We start from the raw sequence: 17929 nt of genomic DNA, 5'->3' as shown, positions 1-17929 counted from the left end.
CATTCATTCAATATTAAATCTTTGTTTAAAAATTTGTTAAAATCGTTTAAAATCACCTGAAATCATCTAATTTGTATTTGTGTTGAGTTTAAAGTTTAAAGATTTGATATTAAACAAATGTGAAAGAAACTAGTGCTAGATACACAAGATTAAATGATTCCCTGGTTACGGTGTATGGTCCCTTCTATTTCTAATAATCCTATTTAATCCTTTAGTGGCATTTAGCGTAGGGAAACATAACAAAACTGAGACAGTTATATGAGACAACACTCACTGGTTTAATATACACAAGCACGACTTTTCGATAAGTATCCTCTTATACTTATTAACCCTTAACCGGTCGACGTCATTTTGACGTTATGACGTCAAGTCGTCAGGCTAAATAAAGGCTGACGTGAAATATTTTGTATGCCTATTTCAATCGACTACTGCCGAATAATTATAAGTGGTAGACTCTTGACACCAATAAAAAAAGTTGCTGGGGATAAGTTGATCTATAATTTGCAAATCATTCTAAATCCTTTTCATCAGAAATATCGTCTTCAGAATCGGTGTCATCGATATAATCTGATTCGGAATAATTCATAAGTATTTCAACCACTTCGAGCGTCTTTAACGTTCCCGACACCGTTAAATTACGTTTTTCGTCAAAAAATGTTGAACAAAGACATGTTTTTCTCAATGCCCTTGACAAGACAAGTTCCTGTCTGACGCGCATGCATGGCCATATCAATTAAATACGAAAATAAATACTCAAATATGGCTTTTAAAAAAGGTTCTTGTTGTGGTCGACTTTAGTCGACCGTGACCACTTAGCTGTATAACGTTGTGGTGACTATAGTCGATAATGACCGGTTAAGGGTTAAGCACAAAGCTATATAGACCTCCTAGTTTACTATATAGTATTGTGCTTAATAACTATAAGGGGGAATGAAATGGGGTTTAACGTCCTACTGTTCTGCTCCGAACTGGGCTAATAAAGACGGGCATACACCATGCAGTGTGCTATGAGGGAAATTTTGCCCGGACAGCGGCACTACAGCCTACTCTTATATCGAATTCCAACTGTTAAGGGATCTTTTATGTGCACGTCAATGTGTACACAGAACCTCGTTTTTTCATCCCATTCGAACGACTAGACAACTGTCCTGTATTACTGACAAGGGAGAACCACGCGTGAAAATCTTGATGAATTTTCTCCGCCAATGCAGGGATCGAACACTCGACCTCCAGGCTAGTGAGCCAGCGTCTTACCCACTTAGCCACCGTGATCCCCAACTATAAGAGATAACTTATCGTTATCAAGATAATGTATAATAAACCAGTGATTGTTGTCCCATATAACTGTTTCAGTTTTGTAATATTCCTACCTTTATATATTATACAAATCACAATGTTATACAAAAAGATTTACCCCCAAAAATATATTTGCAAATAATGAACATACTAATTATAAGCACCACAGTATTTCTTGTTTTACAGTAAGCATTACATAATTCTATTTGTCTTACACTAAATAATTCTATTTGTCTTACACTAAATAATTCTATTTGTCTTACACTAAATATTACATAATCTGATTAAAAGACCAGGCCCCAAGGTCACAAGACTTCAGTTAAGAATTTACTCAACTTTCAATCACTGTTTATGAGAAATATCTTTGATCCATAAACACAAAACTTAGCATATAGTTTATTATTGATGTATTTGATACATTAAAACAACAAACGTTTTATAAAGGGCTATATTTTAGTTAAAATAAGGTGAACAAGTTTGAGTAAATTCTTAATTTAAATCTGAGAATGCTTTGTGAACTCGGGGTCAGATCTATATTTCATTTCATTTTTTTTTATACTTTCGATGGCCTATACTACATGAAGATCTGACCGGTTGTAGTGAAAGGTCGTGTCAGAGGTCGTATGAATGGCTTTTGGCCCTATGACGTTGACGTTTCTAGTGATTTACCCACAGTTCAGTGCATCGCACGCCAAGAAGTCGCCATAACAGTTGGTTTCATTGGCTAACAACTCTTCCAGATCCTAGTGTAGTACAGACAAATAAAATGAAATTTTGAACTATAAAAAAACAAAACGAAATAGGATCTGTGTTTTAATCAGATTGAATATGACATACTTTCAATCCCTTGTCTTACACTTAACATAATTCCAAATTACGCCAATATGTACACAGGATCTATTAATAATTTCTGCTGATTGTGTTTGTTATCCAGGACAAACTCCAAATCAAGTATTTCGCTCAAAATTTTTGAAAAATTTCTGAGGAAGTACCCCCACTCGCTGACTTATAATAAAATAAATTGAAGCTTCAAGAATCCCATATACATGTAACATGGAAATGTTGCGTTGCACAGTTTTCCTGCATTATTACAAGAAATAGAGTACTGACTAGTAAGTGGCATACTAAACTTAGGCTGCCTGTCTACAGTTAGCTTCACTTGAGAACAGGCACTAAGCTAGTTGACATTTAAAGGCCTAAATGGACAAACCATAGTTTGTCTTGTTTAAGTTTTGTTGCACAGTTTTCCTGCATTATCACAAGATAAAGAATATGGACTACGAAGTGGGTGTCCTCTGAGGTTCATGAGCAGAAAAAGGTTTGGAATCATAGTTTGTCTTGTTTATGTTTTGTTGCACAGTTTTCCTGCACTATTACAAGATAAGGAGTATTGACTGGTGCATGTAAGTGGGTGTCATCTGAGATTTGTAAAATGTCTCAACGAGTCCACGAGCAGAAAAACATTTGGAACCACTGGATAGCACGACAGCTAATACCGCTGACTAGTTTATATACAAAAGCCACTGGCTCGAAGACATAGAAATACACTTTTGGTAAGAGTAGAAAAGCTAGACTATATATACACAAAAAAACATGAAATCATTAGAAAAATACCACAACAGCAGAGTTATCTCCCTTCTATCCATCTGGTTTTATTTGATGTAAACATAATCTTTTAGTGGCAATTGGGAAACACAATTTTTTATGGGAAACAACCACTGGTTTTATTAAGAGGATACTTGTCAAAACATCAAGCTTTTAGAATAGGTTTCCGATAAAAATTGTGTTCTGTTAATGGTTTTATTTGATCATCTATGAAGGATTGTTTTACCATCAGATCAAAATTTATCAGTATTTATTGTTTATTCAAGGTGAAATTCTTTGAAATTCTAATTACATGCCATACTGACTGACAGTTAAGTTCTCCTGCCAGTCAATTGCATATGACTAACAAATTCAACAACATGTAGCCAGAATAGAAATGAAATAAAATGGGGTTTAACATCCTACTGTTCTACACCGCCTGAGCTTTTGCAGGGGATCCAGAATAGTGAGAGAGTGAGAAATGAGGTTTAACTCCACTCAACACAAACTAGGTCATTTTGGGACTAAGATATTATTTATTTCAATAATTCGAGTCTTCAGCAGTTGGAGGAAACCCGAAGGACTCAGAGAAAACCCACAAGGTTGGATAGGCGTCCATACTCCTTGTCACATACAACCGGGGAATCAAAACTACACCAGTTGACTCAATGACAGACTTTATGGTACAGCGCTAACCATTGGCCATCCAACCCACCTTTACCAATATGTAGCCAGAATAGAAATGATATGAAATGGGGTTTAAGTGCTACTGTTCTGCACTGACTGGGCTAATGAACGGGGTCCAGAACAGAGAGAAGAAAGAAGATAATCTCTGATATTTGTGGTATTTTCATTTTAATTATGTTGGGATTTTTTCAGACAAACTGAGCACTTTTCTTGCCATCATACACAAATACACTATTATATTTACCCAAAGAAATTAACACATTCATTCATTCTTTCTGTCAGTCTATCAAGAAAAACTCTTCATCTAAAAACGTTCTTTCGTTCCTCTCTTCTTTTTCTTTACTGGAAGCCGAAAATGAGTCTGATGGGAAGGTTTCTGAGCGTGTTCTGAAATACAAATAATTGCCTGTAATGTTTATTAGAGGGAGAGAAATGGGTTTTAACTAGGTTATTTCGGGACTAACCTATGGTTCAATTTTATTTCGATAATAAGCTAATAGGGGTCTTTAGCAGTGGAAGTAACCTAGCTCATAGGGGTCTTTATATATATATAAGCAGTGACCCTACCCCTTGTGACATACAAGCGGGGATTTGAAACGTCACTTGACTCAATGACAGACCTTATGATCTAAAGCACATGCATTAACCCCTTAACTGTGTAGTTTTTAAAACGTTAACTACCCCCTATTGTGTAATTAATTTGACGAAAAACGTCATTTTTGGACCTTTGTATTCCTGAATACAAACTATAGTAGTCTTAAACCATATTAAAACTAACGGTAAATAGAGTTGACTCCCTTCAATTAGATTTCCTCGACCAGACGTAATATAACGTCCTACACATGCTGCAATCGTATATTCGTAGAATAGGTTGGGGAAAATACCTCCAGGGCGTTATATTACGTCCTACACACGGTGAGTGGCAGTTGTCCAGGACGTTATCTAACGCCCTACGCAGTTAACGGGTAAACCATTCAACACCCTTTTAATGATTATTAGGTCTAAAGCATTGTTATAATAAAATTGTTAATAAAATAACTAACTATTGTTTAAAAAATATTTGAGTCGTGGAAAGGACAGTGGTTGTGAAGAATTAGTCTGGTTCCAAAGCGTTGTCTAATCTTTCAAATGGGATGAAAAACCTAGGTCCATTCATGTACAAGTTGGCGTGCATGTAAAAGAACCGTTGCATTTTGTCTGGACAAAATTCTTTTATGTAGGATTGCACATATGACCATACATAAAATAACTGTATTTGTCTTCATTGTAAATTTCTCTTCTATTACTAGGGAAGTAGGCCTGCATGTATACATGTGTGTTACTAGGACAGTTAAGTATTACTACATTGTAGGTTAGTATATATGTACAGAAATTGAGTATTACTAGGCAAGTATATATGTACTGAAGCTGTGTATTACTAGGACAGTATATATACTATTCAAAAAAAGTAGGGGATATTTGATTTTGGGGGCATAATACTAAAATATGCAAATGACTACGAAAAAAGTCACTATAGAACCTAACAGAAGAAACATTTCCAGTTACATGTGACGCCCAAACGCACCAATAGCTACCGCATGGAATGCAGGTGATGCTTGGGATCATCATGGGGGTCCAACCCAAGATTTGCACGACTCTGACTTTGAATGTTACAGTCATTGTGGCATTGAATTCCAGGGTGGAAACATCAGTTTAATTGTTTTAGTGACCAGAAAACAAATTTTGATATGCGTCGGCTTACCCAAAATGAAAGGTTACGTGCCCTTGGCATGCTACAGATCGGCACAACACAGGCGGTTGTGGCGCGGACGATGAATGTTTCTCAGTCTGTCATAAGCAGGCTATGGTCCAGATACCGTGATACACAATCTGTACAGGACAGACCACGCTCAGGTCGACCAAGGGCGACAACTCAAGCCCAGGATCGATTTATCCGTACCTTGGCCTTGAGAAATCGTGTCATCACAGCAAATCAGATCAGCGCTCGTCTTCAAACAGACACTGGTGTGAGAGTGAGTGGCCAGACGATTCGGAATCGACTGCGTAGGGGTCACCTTCGCGCCCGACGTCCTCGCGTGATCCCTTGTTTGAGAGATCATCACATTCAGGCAAGACGTCGTTGGTGTAGGGATCGTCAACACTGGGATAATCGACGCTGGAGCAATGTGATGTTTTCAGATGAGTCGAGGTTCACTGTTGATTTTTTGGACAGACGTAGGAGGGTGTGGCGTCGTCGAAACGAGCGCTTCCAAGACGTTAACGTCATCAGACCATTACCCTTATAATGGTCAGTCTGTGCCTTACTTAGTCTAACGATCATTTGGAATAAATCGATGAATGTGAACTTCATTTCATTTTGTTATTTGTTTCTTCGTCAGTTTCATTAGGTGACTTTAATAACACTTAAAAATCAAATATCCCCTACTTTTTTTGAATAGTATATGTACTTAAGCTGAGCATTACTAGGGAAGTATGTATGTACTAAAGTTGAGTATTACTAGGCTAGAATATTGGTACTTACTTATGTTGAGTATTACTAAGACAGTATACATGTTCTTACTTAAGTTGAGTATGACTATGCCAAAATGTATGTACTCAAGTTGAGTATTATTAGGCCAAAATGTATGTACTTAAGTCGAGTATTATTAGGCCAGAATAAATGTACTTACTCAAGTATCACTAGCCCTAAATATATGTACTTACTTGAGTATTACTAGGCCAGAATATATGTACTTACTTAAGTTGAGTATTACTAGGCCAATATATATGTTGATCACCAAAACTAAAAGATTCATCCCCTATAAGCTGTCTGGCCCACGATTGGTTATTATATGGAGGTTGCATGCCACCCAGTTCAGCTGGTAAAACTTCTTTGCTAATATGTTGATGTAACGTTGTTAGGTTTATGCCATGCATTATGATCTATAAATAAGAATAAATATTAGTTACATAGGATGGCAGGCAGGGATGTATATTTTTTGAAAACGTATCTTTTTGGACCAGGAACTTGTCACCAACTGCTACTCATCTTCTTGTTGTTTTTCTTTGGCCGACTCTCTTTGAAAAAGCCTAAGGGCCCATCAATTCAAGTCTGAGCGACATGAAAATTGGCATGAGTCGTATTTGAACAATTCTGCATCAACATGCTGCATTAGATTTTTGAATTTCATCCAACAACATGGTCAGTCCCTGGTCCATAGTACAATCGTACCTGGGTTTTTTCTGGATGTTTTTATTATCTATACCTTTCTTCCTAGCGCCCACTCGACACAAACTAGGTCATTTCAGGACTAATATATAGTTCAACTTTGTTTCAATAATTCACTTTCGCGTAGGGGTTCTGGCAGTGGGAGGAAACTGCCGGACCCAGAGAAAACCCATGAGCTTTAACAGGCTTCCCTATGCCTTGTCAATAGCCAAATTAATGGATTAAATAATCTGCATAATCATATGTTGGAAGCCACAGTTAAGATCAAGTTCACAAAGCATTCTCAGACTTAAGTTAAGAATTTACTCAAAACTGTTCGCCTTATTGTAACTAAAATATAGCCCTTTATAAAACTGTTGTTGTTTTAATGTATCAAATAAATCGATAAGACATTTCTCATAAACAGTGATTGAAAGTTGAGTAACTTAAGTCTGACAATGCTTTGTGAACTTGGGGCCTGATCTTTCATTACAATTTAGTACGCATAAAAGATAAAAGAATAAGACCATGACCGAATGTTCAAACTACAAATTACCTTATTTCGATTTTTCTCCTTTAAAAATGGACGCAACATTTTAAAGATGGCTTCAATATACCACGGCTGATTCACAAAATGGATGGCTGCAAATCTTGCTGGAAAACAATCCTAGAAAAATCAAAAATAAATTAACAGCTTTCACAAGATTTCTAATTATTTTGTTTAGATGAGAAAATGGACAATCATGACTTTAAAGGGGCATTAGGTAAGATTAGATAAAGAGCTGACAGTTCTTGTTATAATAGTTAAAAAAAAGATAATGAAAACAGAATATGCTGAAAATTTCAAATTATTTGCAATTCAATCTTAGGCTAGCCTCGAACATCATTAGTGTCATTACTAACTTTGGTGCAATAATAAACCAAGTCTCGATTATCCATTTTTACGTTAAATTATCCATCACAAAATGTATTCCAATCCGCTAAATAACGCAGGCTAGCAATGGCACCGAGAGTTGATTATGGTCTGGATAAGTTAATTAATGTCTAATTAATAATTTATATAACATTTCAGGCCTAATGAAAGATCTGCAATAGGCAGATTTAAGTTTTTGAACAGCACAACCAAGTACTCTTGGTTTTTAAACAAATCTATTTACAGGTTTTCCTCAAGAACAGAAAATGGGGAGGGGTCCGTGTAGACCTACTGTCTGAACCATCATAAATTTTAAACAGATTACTTATCTTTGGTTATTATAAACTTACCTGTGTGTTTGAAATCAACTCCTGTTAAATAAAATCCATTGCACAACTAATTATCCCAACGAATAAAAAAGTTCTCTTGAAAAATTGAAATCCCACAAACTTTTGACACAGAAAAATACCAATATGGAAGCTGATTACGTCACTCTTCGGGAGATGTCATTTTATATAAGGGTTGAAAGCATACCAAATCAAAACAGTTTTCGATAATTTTAAGACAATTCAAGTTTAGTTTAAGAATAAGCTGTAAGTCTCGGCTCGGCATTGAGTTTGAGCATTCACACACATAACTGTCCATATTCTTTTATTTTGTTACCGTCTTTTACATTCTAGTAAAATCTCTGCAAATTTTATAACTTCACCTTTTGAAATATTTTGTTTTAATTATTTGAAGCGGTTATTATTTGATCGAAAGAACGCTATCAAATTAACAATACACTCGAGGACTTCGGAGGTGAGCTTCATGATCCTTGTTAAATTATTTATAACAATGGTTTCAATATAAATCTCCTATGTAATTGCCTTCAGTTCATATTTTTCATTGCCTAAACTCAAATGATCATAATGATCGCAGTTTGTTGTCATTGAACTCGTGGTTGTCAAACTATCTCTCAAGATTAAACCACCCCCACAACAGCTGCATTGGTTTTGCCAACATGTGACGAAAGCATTGTTGTCTTCCACTCAGTCGAAATTACAAGTAAATAGTCAAATTTGCCAAGACAGAAGTTTTTTTATTCGTTGGGATATTTAATTGTGCAATTGATTTTATTGAACAGGAGTTGATTTAAAAAACAAAGGTAAATTTATAATAACCAAAGTTAAGTAGCTTGTTCATAATCGTAGAAATCTGTTTAAAATTTACCATGGTTTAGACAGTAGTCTAATCCCCAATCCATTTTCAAGAGAAATAAAAATATTTTTTTAAAATAAAAACCAATAAAACCTGGCCCCGAGTTCACAAAACATTCTCAGATTTAATTTAAGTATTTAATCAAAATTGTCTGCCTTAATTGAACTAAAATATAGCCCTTTATAAAACTTCTGTTGTTATAATGTATCAAATACATCAATAAGAAACTATGTGCAAAGTTTTTGTGTTTCTGGATCAAAGATATTTTCCATAAACAGTGATTGAATGTTCAGTAAATTCTTAGCTTAAGTCTGAGAATGATTTGTGAACTCACTTGAATCACATGAAAGATGTTTTAACAGATTTTGAAGAGCGCAACCAAGCACCATTTGTTTTTAAATTAGTCTGTTTTTCTCAAAGATATAGGAAGAAAAATTTTAACAGGTATTCGCAAAGAACAGAACATCAATTTATTTTTATTGACACCACACACCTGCAGTCCTTCTATCATTAATTTTAACACTTTAGGATTCAGCCATGTTGATTGTTTAAACGTGAATTGACTCCAATCTACGACAACTGTTATTCCATTGATCTGGTTCTCTTCCTCGTCTATCAATTTCTCCAGCGTTAGCAGCAGTGCTCTATAAATGCCCGCCAAACCGTATCTTGAATTGTCCCAGTTGGCTGCATACAGCAGTAAAATTTTTCGGCCTCTATAATCAGTATTTGGCAGAACACCAGGAAGACCATCATTCAGAGCCTCCTTCACACCCTTTTCAGAGGCTTGAAATTTTTTGAATAAGTTTTTATTGCTTTGTCGATATTCAAAATATCGGCCAAATAACTTGAAGGTTTCTTCTGTGTTAAATTTCCTGGCTCGTAAAAATCTCAGCATGAAAACGTCGTCACTTCTTAAAAAGTCTGAAAAAATATATGTTTTAAATAGAGAGAGAGGGGAATGGGGTTTAACGTCCACTGGACACAAACTAGGTCATTTTGGGACTAAAAAGATTGACAAGTTTTTGAATATGAAATCGAGCTAATGAAGATACATGTAGGTACATGTATATGCATTGCAGAATGCCATGAGTGAAATTTAAAGTAGCTAAGTCTCTAACTCAATATCATCCAAAATCTTCAACATTGAAAACACAAATTATTTGTCAATTTAAATCAACATTGATGTTTGTGATTTTACGGGGAAAAGATGGGCTTCTGATATCCAATAATTAAGACAAAATAAACATTTTACCATCGGTACATGAATCGTGTACCATGGTGCATTTCAGCGCCATTTTTAACAAGGTACTCGTAGAAAGAGGCTAGATATATTCCACAAGTCATGACAAACGGTGACGTCATATCTGGAGAGCATGCGCAATAAATACTATCTGTATAGAGTGGAATAACCAGACACTAGAGATTGCCATTGGATTGAGACTTCTGGCGTATTTCACCGAACATAACTGATTAGAAATTGCAGTAAAAACAGAAACGATTGAATGTAAATCAGGTTATATACATTCACATTACATTATTATATACGTTGCGACCCATTTGTGTCAATTTCTAGATCCAAAATGTCAGCGATTTAGCTCCTTTAAACTCAGACAGCACTGAACAATGAACCAATATTATCAAATGCTTCCTAAAGGAGAAAAGAAGTAGAGGCGTCTGCCCAAATTTGTGGGTCTCATTCTAACGCTAAAGGCTCTATGCGCAGTGCCACTGTACTAAGAAATCTGTCAATCAGTGCACAATTGTTCAAGGAACAAATATTCCTAGTTTCATGTCAATTGCACATAACAGATCCTTGGGCCCCTAAGAACAAGAAGAGCAGCACTAGGTGACAAGTTCCTGATCCAATACAGATGAGTATGAGATTCTGTTTATTCATAGAAATAATATACTCACTTATGTCGGGTCTTGTTTCCATCTGTTCACGGATTTCTTCAATAGCAACAACTCTTCGATCAGGAATTTCGTTCAATTCATCTCGAGCCTTTCGGATCAGCTTTTCTGATAAACCCCATCCATATTCTGCCATGGTGCTGCTGCTGCTGCTGCTGACGAGTCAGTCTTTCAGGCACTGTAGTCAAAGACCAGCAGGAATCATTGGAATCATCATTGTCATGGAAACAGGCATGTGTTTATTCATCTGCAAGAGAAAAAAGTGTGAAGTAAAGTGCATTACGTCTTAAGTAGATAAATTGAAAGTGAATGGAAATAGACAATGAAATGAGGTTTAATGTCCTACTGTTCTGCTCCGACTGGACTAATGGCATACAGTGTGCTATGTTGGAAAATTTACCCGGACAGCAGCGCTACAACCTACTCTTATATGGAATTCCAACCGCCAAGGGATCTTTTTGTGCACACCAAAGTGTACACAGGACCTCGTTTTTGTCCCATCCGAAAGACTATACGTCATCCCTTGCCAGGCCCTCTGTCCTGCACCACTGACAAGGAGGAACCTGGGCTATGGAAGACAGACATGTAGAAAACCCTGAAATTTTTTTGGCCAATAATAATGAGATTGAAGCAGGATCCTGGTTAGGTCACAAAATGTAAACAGGGCTAGCGCTAACCCTAACCCTAACCCACAATCTTGTCAACAATCATGTGCCCCAACTCTCTTTACATCTCGCAACCTTGATGAAATCTGCAGTTGGCCATAATATTTATACCTAAAACCTGGATCCTCTTGGTTAGTCCGCCACCGGACAAAAATAACCATGTTAGTCTCAAAATCTCATCAATAATCACATGCCCCATCCCTCTTAACATCCTTGACAAAATCTGCAGTTGGCTTTAATATTTAGACCTGAACAAAATGAGCAAAATATTGTTTCGCTGTGACATTAAACTCTGTTCCTGTATCAATATTACATCATAAACAATAACATTGGATAATGTTTACATATAGGGGGATTGGGTGAGCAAGCCAATAAATTGAAATAAAATTGAATAATGTGTTAGTCCCGAAATGACCAAGTCTGTATCAAGTGGATGTTAAACCCTATTTCTCTCTATTTACATATATATATATATATATATAATCCGGAATATATGGCAGTATAATATGGGTTTTATGAAGCTTTATCAATTCTGACATATAATATTACATGAAGCTCAATGTAATTTAGATAATGGTACACCCTCTACCTAAATTTACATCAATCATCAATAGATAATTGAGAATAATGGCTTTATTCTTAACTAGGACAGACAGCACAATAATGGCATTTTTATAACTCCCTCAGCCAGCGCAATATAAGTTTTATTGCATAGTTCTCTCAGCCAGCCCAATATTGGTTTTATTCATAACTCAATCAGCCAATGCATTATTCTCTAATCTTTGTTAAGTCAGTCTAAATAGAAAGATGGCTAGAGTTCAATGAAGAATAATGAATGTTATTCCATTTTGCTTGAAGATGCATTATGTAAGAGCTAAATCTGCCTTGTCAGTGATGCAGGGCGGAGGGCCTGACAAGTGCAGCTGTCTAGTCATTCGGATAGGGCAAAAAACTAAGGCCCGTGTACACATTGGTTTGCACATAAAAGATCCCTTGACAGTTTGAATTCGATATAGTAGTAGGCCATAGTGTCGCTGTCTGGGCAAAATTTCCCCTCATAGCACACTGTATGCTGTATGCCCGTCTTCATTAGCCCAGTTCGGAGCAGGACAGTAGGTCGTTAAACCCCATTTCATTTCATTATATTTTTTGCCTATTGCAGGTCTTTATTTTGATTTTAAATGTTATATTTATGAACTATTATTTAGACATTTAATATCAGCATGATTGACAAGCCCATAATCAACCCTCTAGATCATCGGATGTTAGATAACTTCGCCCAGAATAAATAATTTGAATGAAATTTTCAATATATTCATTTTACATTATCTATTTTTGAACCAATTTAGAAAGAACGGACAGCTCTTTATCTAAATCTTACATAATACATCTTTAAAAGAACTAATTTCCCCAAAAAAGATTTTTTTACTTTAGACAACTGAAGACATCGAACTGACCACGAAGAAATTAGTTTTTCTCTTAAACTTAGTCTCATTGTGTTACTTTACCATGAGCCCACGGTGGTTCAGTGAGTAAGACGTTGGCTTGCTGACCTTGAGGTCCCATGTTTGACCCCTGCATTGGTCGAAAAAGTACATCAGGTTTTTCTGGGTTGATTCCTTCTTGTCAGTCATGCAAGACCAAGGGCCTTGCAAGGACAGCTGTCTAGTTGTTTGGATAGGATAAAAAAGATCCATTGTCAGTTAGGAATTGATATAAGAGTAGGCTGTTGCGCCACTGTTCGGTAAATTTGATCCTGGGAAGTTGGTTGTTTAGGTGATCAGGGCCATGGGTTCATCCTGTTCTTCCAAAACAACAAAGGTATTGTTAACCTTGCGAAGCCAAACCTAAAGGAATTATGGGGGATGTGCTTAGGGCGCATTCTTCAAATTCAGTGAGGAAAATTTCAGACATTGTCGGGGAGAGGGGGCTTCCCATTGGTAATCCATGAATTTGCTGGTACAAGTCGTCGCCCCATGTGAAATAGGTTGAGTCCAAGTACATGTTGATCAATTCGATGATGCTGTTAGTGGGACACATTATGGTTTCATGTAGGCCTAAATCAAAATCTGTATCAATCGAGTGGTGTTTTCTTAGTTGTAAGGTGTTAACACCTCTGTAATAACTCTTCTATCCATAATGCACAAATGGTTTCATGTTTATCTATATTTTTATGTACTTGTAGTGTATCTAAGTTCTTTGTTGGTAAATATGATTAACTATAATTATGAACTCCCCTAATAGTTATTATTAATTAATTAAGTATGGCTTCATATTGTACATTTATATATACATAGACCTCCCAGTTTACTATATAGTATTGCTTGAAATGAAATGAAATGGGGTTTGACGTCCTACTGTTTTCCTACGAACTGGGCTAATGAAGACGGGCATACGCAATACAGTGTGCTATGAGGGAAATTTTGCCCGGACAGTGGCACTACGGCCTACTCTTATATCGAATTCCAACTGTAAAGGGATCTTTTACGTGCATGCCAATGTGTACACGGGATCTCGGTTTTTTGTCTCATCCGAATGACTAGACAGCTGTCCTTGTCAGGCCCTCCGTCCTGCATCACTGACAAGAGGGAACCACGCCGGAAAATCTGGATGAACTTTCTCGGCCAATGCAGGGATCGAACACCCGACCTCCAGGCTAGCGAGCCAGCGTCTTACCCACTGTGACCCCCGTATTGCTTGAAAACGATAAGAGGATACTTATCAAAATGTCTTGCTTGTGTATAATAAACCAGTGATTGTTTTCCCATATAACCGTGTTAGTTCTGTTATGTCTCCAATCGCTAAATGTCACTAAAGGATTAATAATCCAGCAGTCATTTTGTTTTGGGACAACAGAATTGTCATTCCTGTTTCAAATCATATGAAATCCAAGGTGAGAGGTTAACTAGCATTGGCATTATGATTTTGTTTTATTAAAGGTACTAAATCCCTAGTCTTTGACACCTGGAAATGGACACGAAGACATATACTATCAGAGGAATATTGTGGATTTGATGCAGGTACAGGTCGGCACACTTTCATCACAAATTATTCTTATTTCAGATGTTTTGCTTTCATTTTCTGCCGTACAAACGAAGACACGTCATTTTGGAACAATATTACAGCGGTGAATTTGAAGTAGGTACAGGTCGGCACACTTAATCTGTCTGCAAGTTGAAATCTACGCTCAACATAACGTGCTCACAAGATTTAGTAACAAATGAACTTCTTCATTTCAAGAGAAATGGGGTTTAATGTCCACTTGTCCAGGTCCACTGTAGTCATTTCAGGCCTAACATATAGTTCAATTATATTTCAATAATTTGCTAGCGTGTAGTGTTCTTTACTCTTTAGCACTGGGAGGAAACCAGAGGACCTGGAGAAAACCCACTTGACTCAATGACAGACTTTCTTATCCAAAGCGCACGAGTTAACCAATCCACCCCCGCCCCCTCCACAAACTATCTTGGAATAATATTCAACCAAGATGAATTGTTGGTGAATTAGTCAGATAATATAATTATAACACAGGTGTGCCAATCCATTATTCATTATAAACAGAGAGAGAGAAATGGGGTTTAACATCCATTCGACACAAACTAAGGGTCATTTCGGGACTAACATATGGTTCAAAATTATTTTAATAATTCACTTGCGCGTAGGGGTCTTTAGCAGTGGGAGGAAAACGGAGGACCCGGAGAAAACCCACAAGGTTGGACAGACGACCCTACTCCTTGTCACGACCTACATGTACAACCGGGGAATCGAAACCCCACCAGTTAACTCAATGACAGATCTTATGATACAGTGCACACACGCTAAACATTTGGCCACCCCCCCCTCCCTCATTATATTATAGATAATGGTACCCTACTGTGGTGATAGTTTGGTATAAGTGGTGTGTGGATAGGGGAATTAATTAACAAGTTATCACCTTATTGTAAACTAAATTAATCTTATAGGGTATTGTGTTCACAAGAAAATAATTTCCAAATAAGATACCACTTTGGCATTGAATGCACATAAAATTGAACTGACCATTTAATTTTCTACCAAAAATGTCAAAAATTGCAAGTTCCACTACAAATTACTCCGTAATTTAAACAAGTTACACATTTATTTCAGACTAGTAATTCTATTCTGATCATATTCTTAAATATTTGCCAAAAAAATTTCCCTCTGGCAAGTAATTCAACAGAAAATATTATGTAAATACAGTAATCTGCTACTATGTGGAAGTCGTCAAATCGGACTCAATTTCCACGCTTGATCGAATTCGATTAGTTAAGTGCAGACTACCGTTTGATCCATGAATTCTAAAATTTGGAAATGAAATCTGGTCAGGTCACATAAAAAATAAATTCATTTAGAAATACATCACATATTTACCTGTCTGCTATCAAGGAATTTAATTTAGACGTCAGAATTCCACCAAACCATAATTTTTGACATTAATCGCCTGCAAGTTGTTGTCATAACTCGAAGCGTGCACGCGCCGGCTAAGGGCCAGTCATTTCTAAGAAATACAGATGTGTGCATTAAGTAGAATTTTTAGAAATCATTTGAAAAAATATTCCTTTGCGCTACTTGTTTGATATATAAAGAGACAAATGTTACAAGACTGGCTCTGGGTGAAGGGAATTTAATTTTAGTCGAATATTTTACAATATTGTAACTGACTGGTCCCGCTGAAAATGACATCATCGAGTAATTCATTAGCTGAAGGGGTTTCTGAGAATACTTGTAGTCGAGACTATCAAGACCATTAGCATAATGGAAACCTGCACGTTATGTTAGATGGTCTGGATAACAGAATATATGTTATTGCAGGAATGTTATGATTAACTTGCCAAATTGAATTATTTCGTGTCAAAATAAAATACAATACTGTTTGTAAAATTACATTTATGGAAAGGTCGAACGAATCAAATGAAGAAAAAAAAGAACATTAGATTAGATCCAATGTGCTCTATATTCATTCATTCTCAAGTTATTTCTCAAGTTGTTTTTATAATATTAACATTTTATAAAGTAAACAAAAACAAAATATCCATGAAAGTAACCCATGAAACCTTTTTTTTTTTTAAATATTTTAGTTAGACAATTTTGTTTATTTTACACAATGGCCTGTAAATTATACAACAGAGGTTTAAAACAGTTTGCGAATTGAACATTTTATAGGCATAAGCTACAGCAGCCTACCATTATACGTAATATCCAAATAAACAACCATAAACTATAAGTAAGACGGGAAACGGTTTTAAAATTAAGACTTTTTAATTGGGGTCTTTTTACCCTTTCTCTGCAAAAAAAAGAAAACAAAAGAGAAGAATAAAATAACTTGCGAATTAATAAAGATTTAATCTAAGGGTGTTTTCCAGGATTTAATTCTCTCGATCATTCCCAACATAATTTTTGACGAAAAACCGAGGTCCCGTGTACACATTGACGTGCAAGTAAAAGATCCCTTGGCAGTTAGAATTCGATATAAGAGTAGGTCGTAGCGCCGCTGCCCGGGCAAAATTTCCCTCATAGCACACTGTATGGCGTAGGACGTTAAACCCCATTTCATTTCATTTCACCTAACATAATTTTACAAACAATATTTATTTGAACACGAACTAATAAAAATTTATGTAAAAGAACGTTCGACAGACAACACAAATGTATGATCAACTTTTGTTTAAACTGTTTATGCTGTCCTTGGTGGATGCAGTGATACAATAAAATCTTATCTTATCTTATCTAATGCAGTATTTAACCCCCATTTGTAAACACAATGTTTACAAACGTTTTAAATACGTACCAGTCCTCTGCGAATTACAACAATATTTGTCCAATAACGCACCGTGAATATTATGTATACGCACGCATCTGAATGACGGCAATATTTACTATATATAATGATCCCACCTTATAATACACTGTGTGTAATACACAATGTTTCAAGGTGTTAAATATAATGATAATACACAGCCATCGATTGTGTATTACAACAATGGTCCAATAACGCACAGTGAATATATTAAAATATATATATCTTTATATGGAACGTTTTTTAAAATACTATATAGAAATCTGAATGCAACCATGATTTATAAGGTATGAGGTATAATTGTGTATATTTCGATACTTGGGGCCTATTATGACCACAAAACCACTCACAGGAATAAAATTGTCAGTGGTCGATAAAATTATTTATTATATTGACACTACAACAAAAGTATTGTTTAAACATTAAAAACATGCCGCATAGCAAAGACTAATCGACATTAACGTTTGAACAATATTTCCTCTTAGTCCCTGATTCTCACACTGATCAGAAGTGAATAATCGCTAGGTCGCTACAATCATTGATAAGGATGACATCAATGCGACTTAAATAAATATTCTAAAACATTTTTTTGATGTATTAGAAAAATAAATAAAGACGTTTGACGTATTTGTAGGTAAAAATTATTTCCAATTTAGTGTAAATGGGTA

General features: G+C 36.0%; 1 protein-coding gene across 1 annotated transcript; it reads right to left on the bottom strand.

Moving 5' to 3' along the window:
• Positions 1 to 1146: 1146 nt before the first annotated feature.
• LOC126824865 (clavesin-2) lies at positions 1147 to 15935 on the bottom strand. The gene is made up of 6 exons (XM_050554276.1): positions 15836 to 15935; positions 10785 to 11028; positions 9361 to 9791; positions 7311 to 7421; positions 6305 to 6489; positions 1147 to 3954 (listed from the first exon to the last, which is right to left on the bottom strand). Exons 2-6 carry the CDS (start codon positions 10915 to 10917, stop codon positions 3846 to 3848), a joined length of 969 nt encoding a protein of 322 aa, XP_050410233.1. The 5' UTR covers positions 10918 to 11028; positions 15836 to 15935; the 3' UTR covers positions 1147 to 3845.
• Between the last annotated feature and the right edge of the window lie 1994 nt (positions 15936 to 17929).

The sequence above is a fragment of the Patella vulgata genome, chromosome 1 (genome assembly GCF_932274485.2).
Source record: "Patella vulgata chromosome 1, xgPatVulg1.2, whole genome shotgun sequence".
NCBI classification, from domain to species: Eukaryota; Metazoa; Mollusca; class Gastropoda; family Patellidae; genus Patella; species Patella vulgata.
Note: the sequence above shows the minus strand (reverse complement) of the source record. Positions and strands in the feature narration are given on the sequence as shown.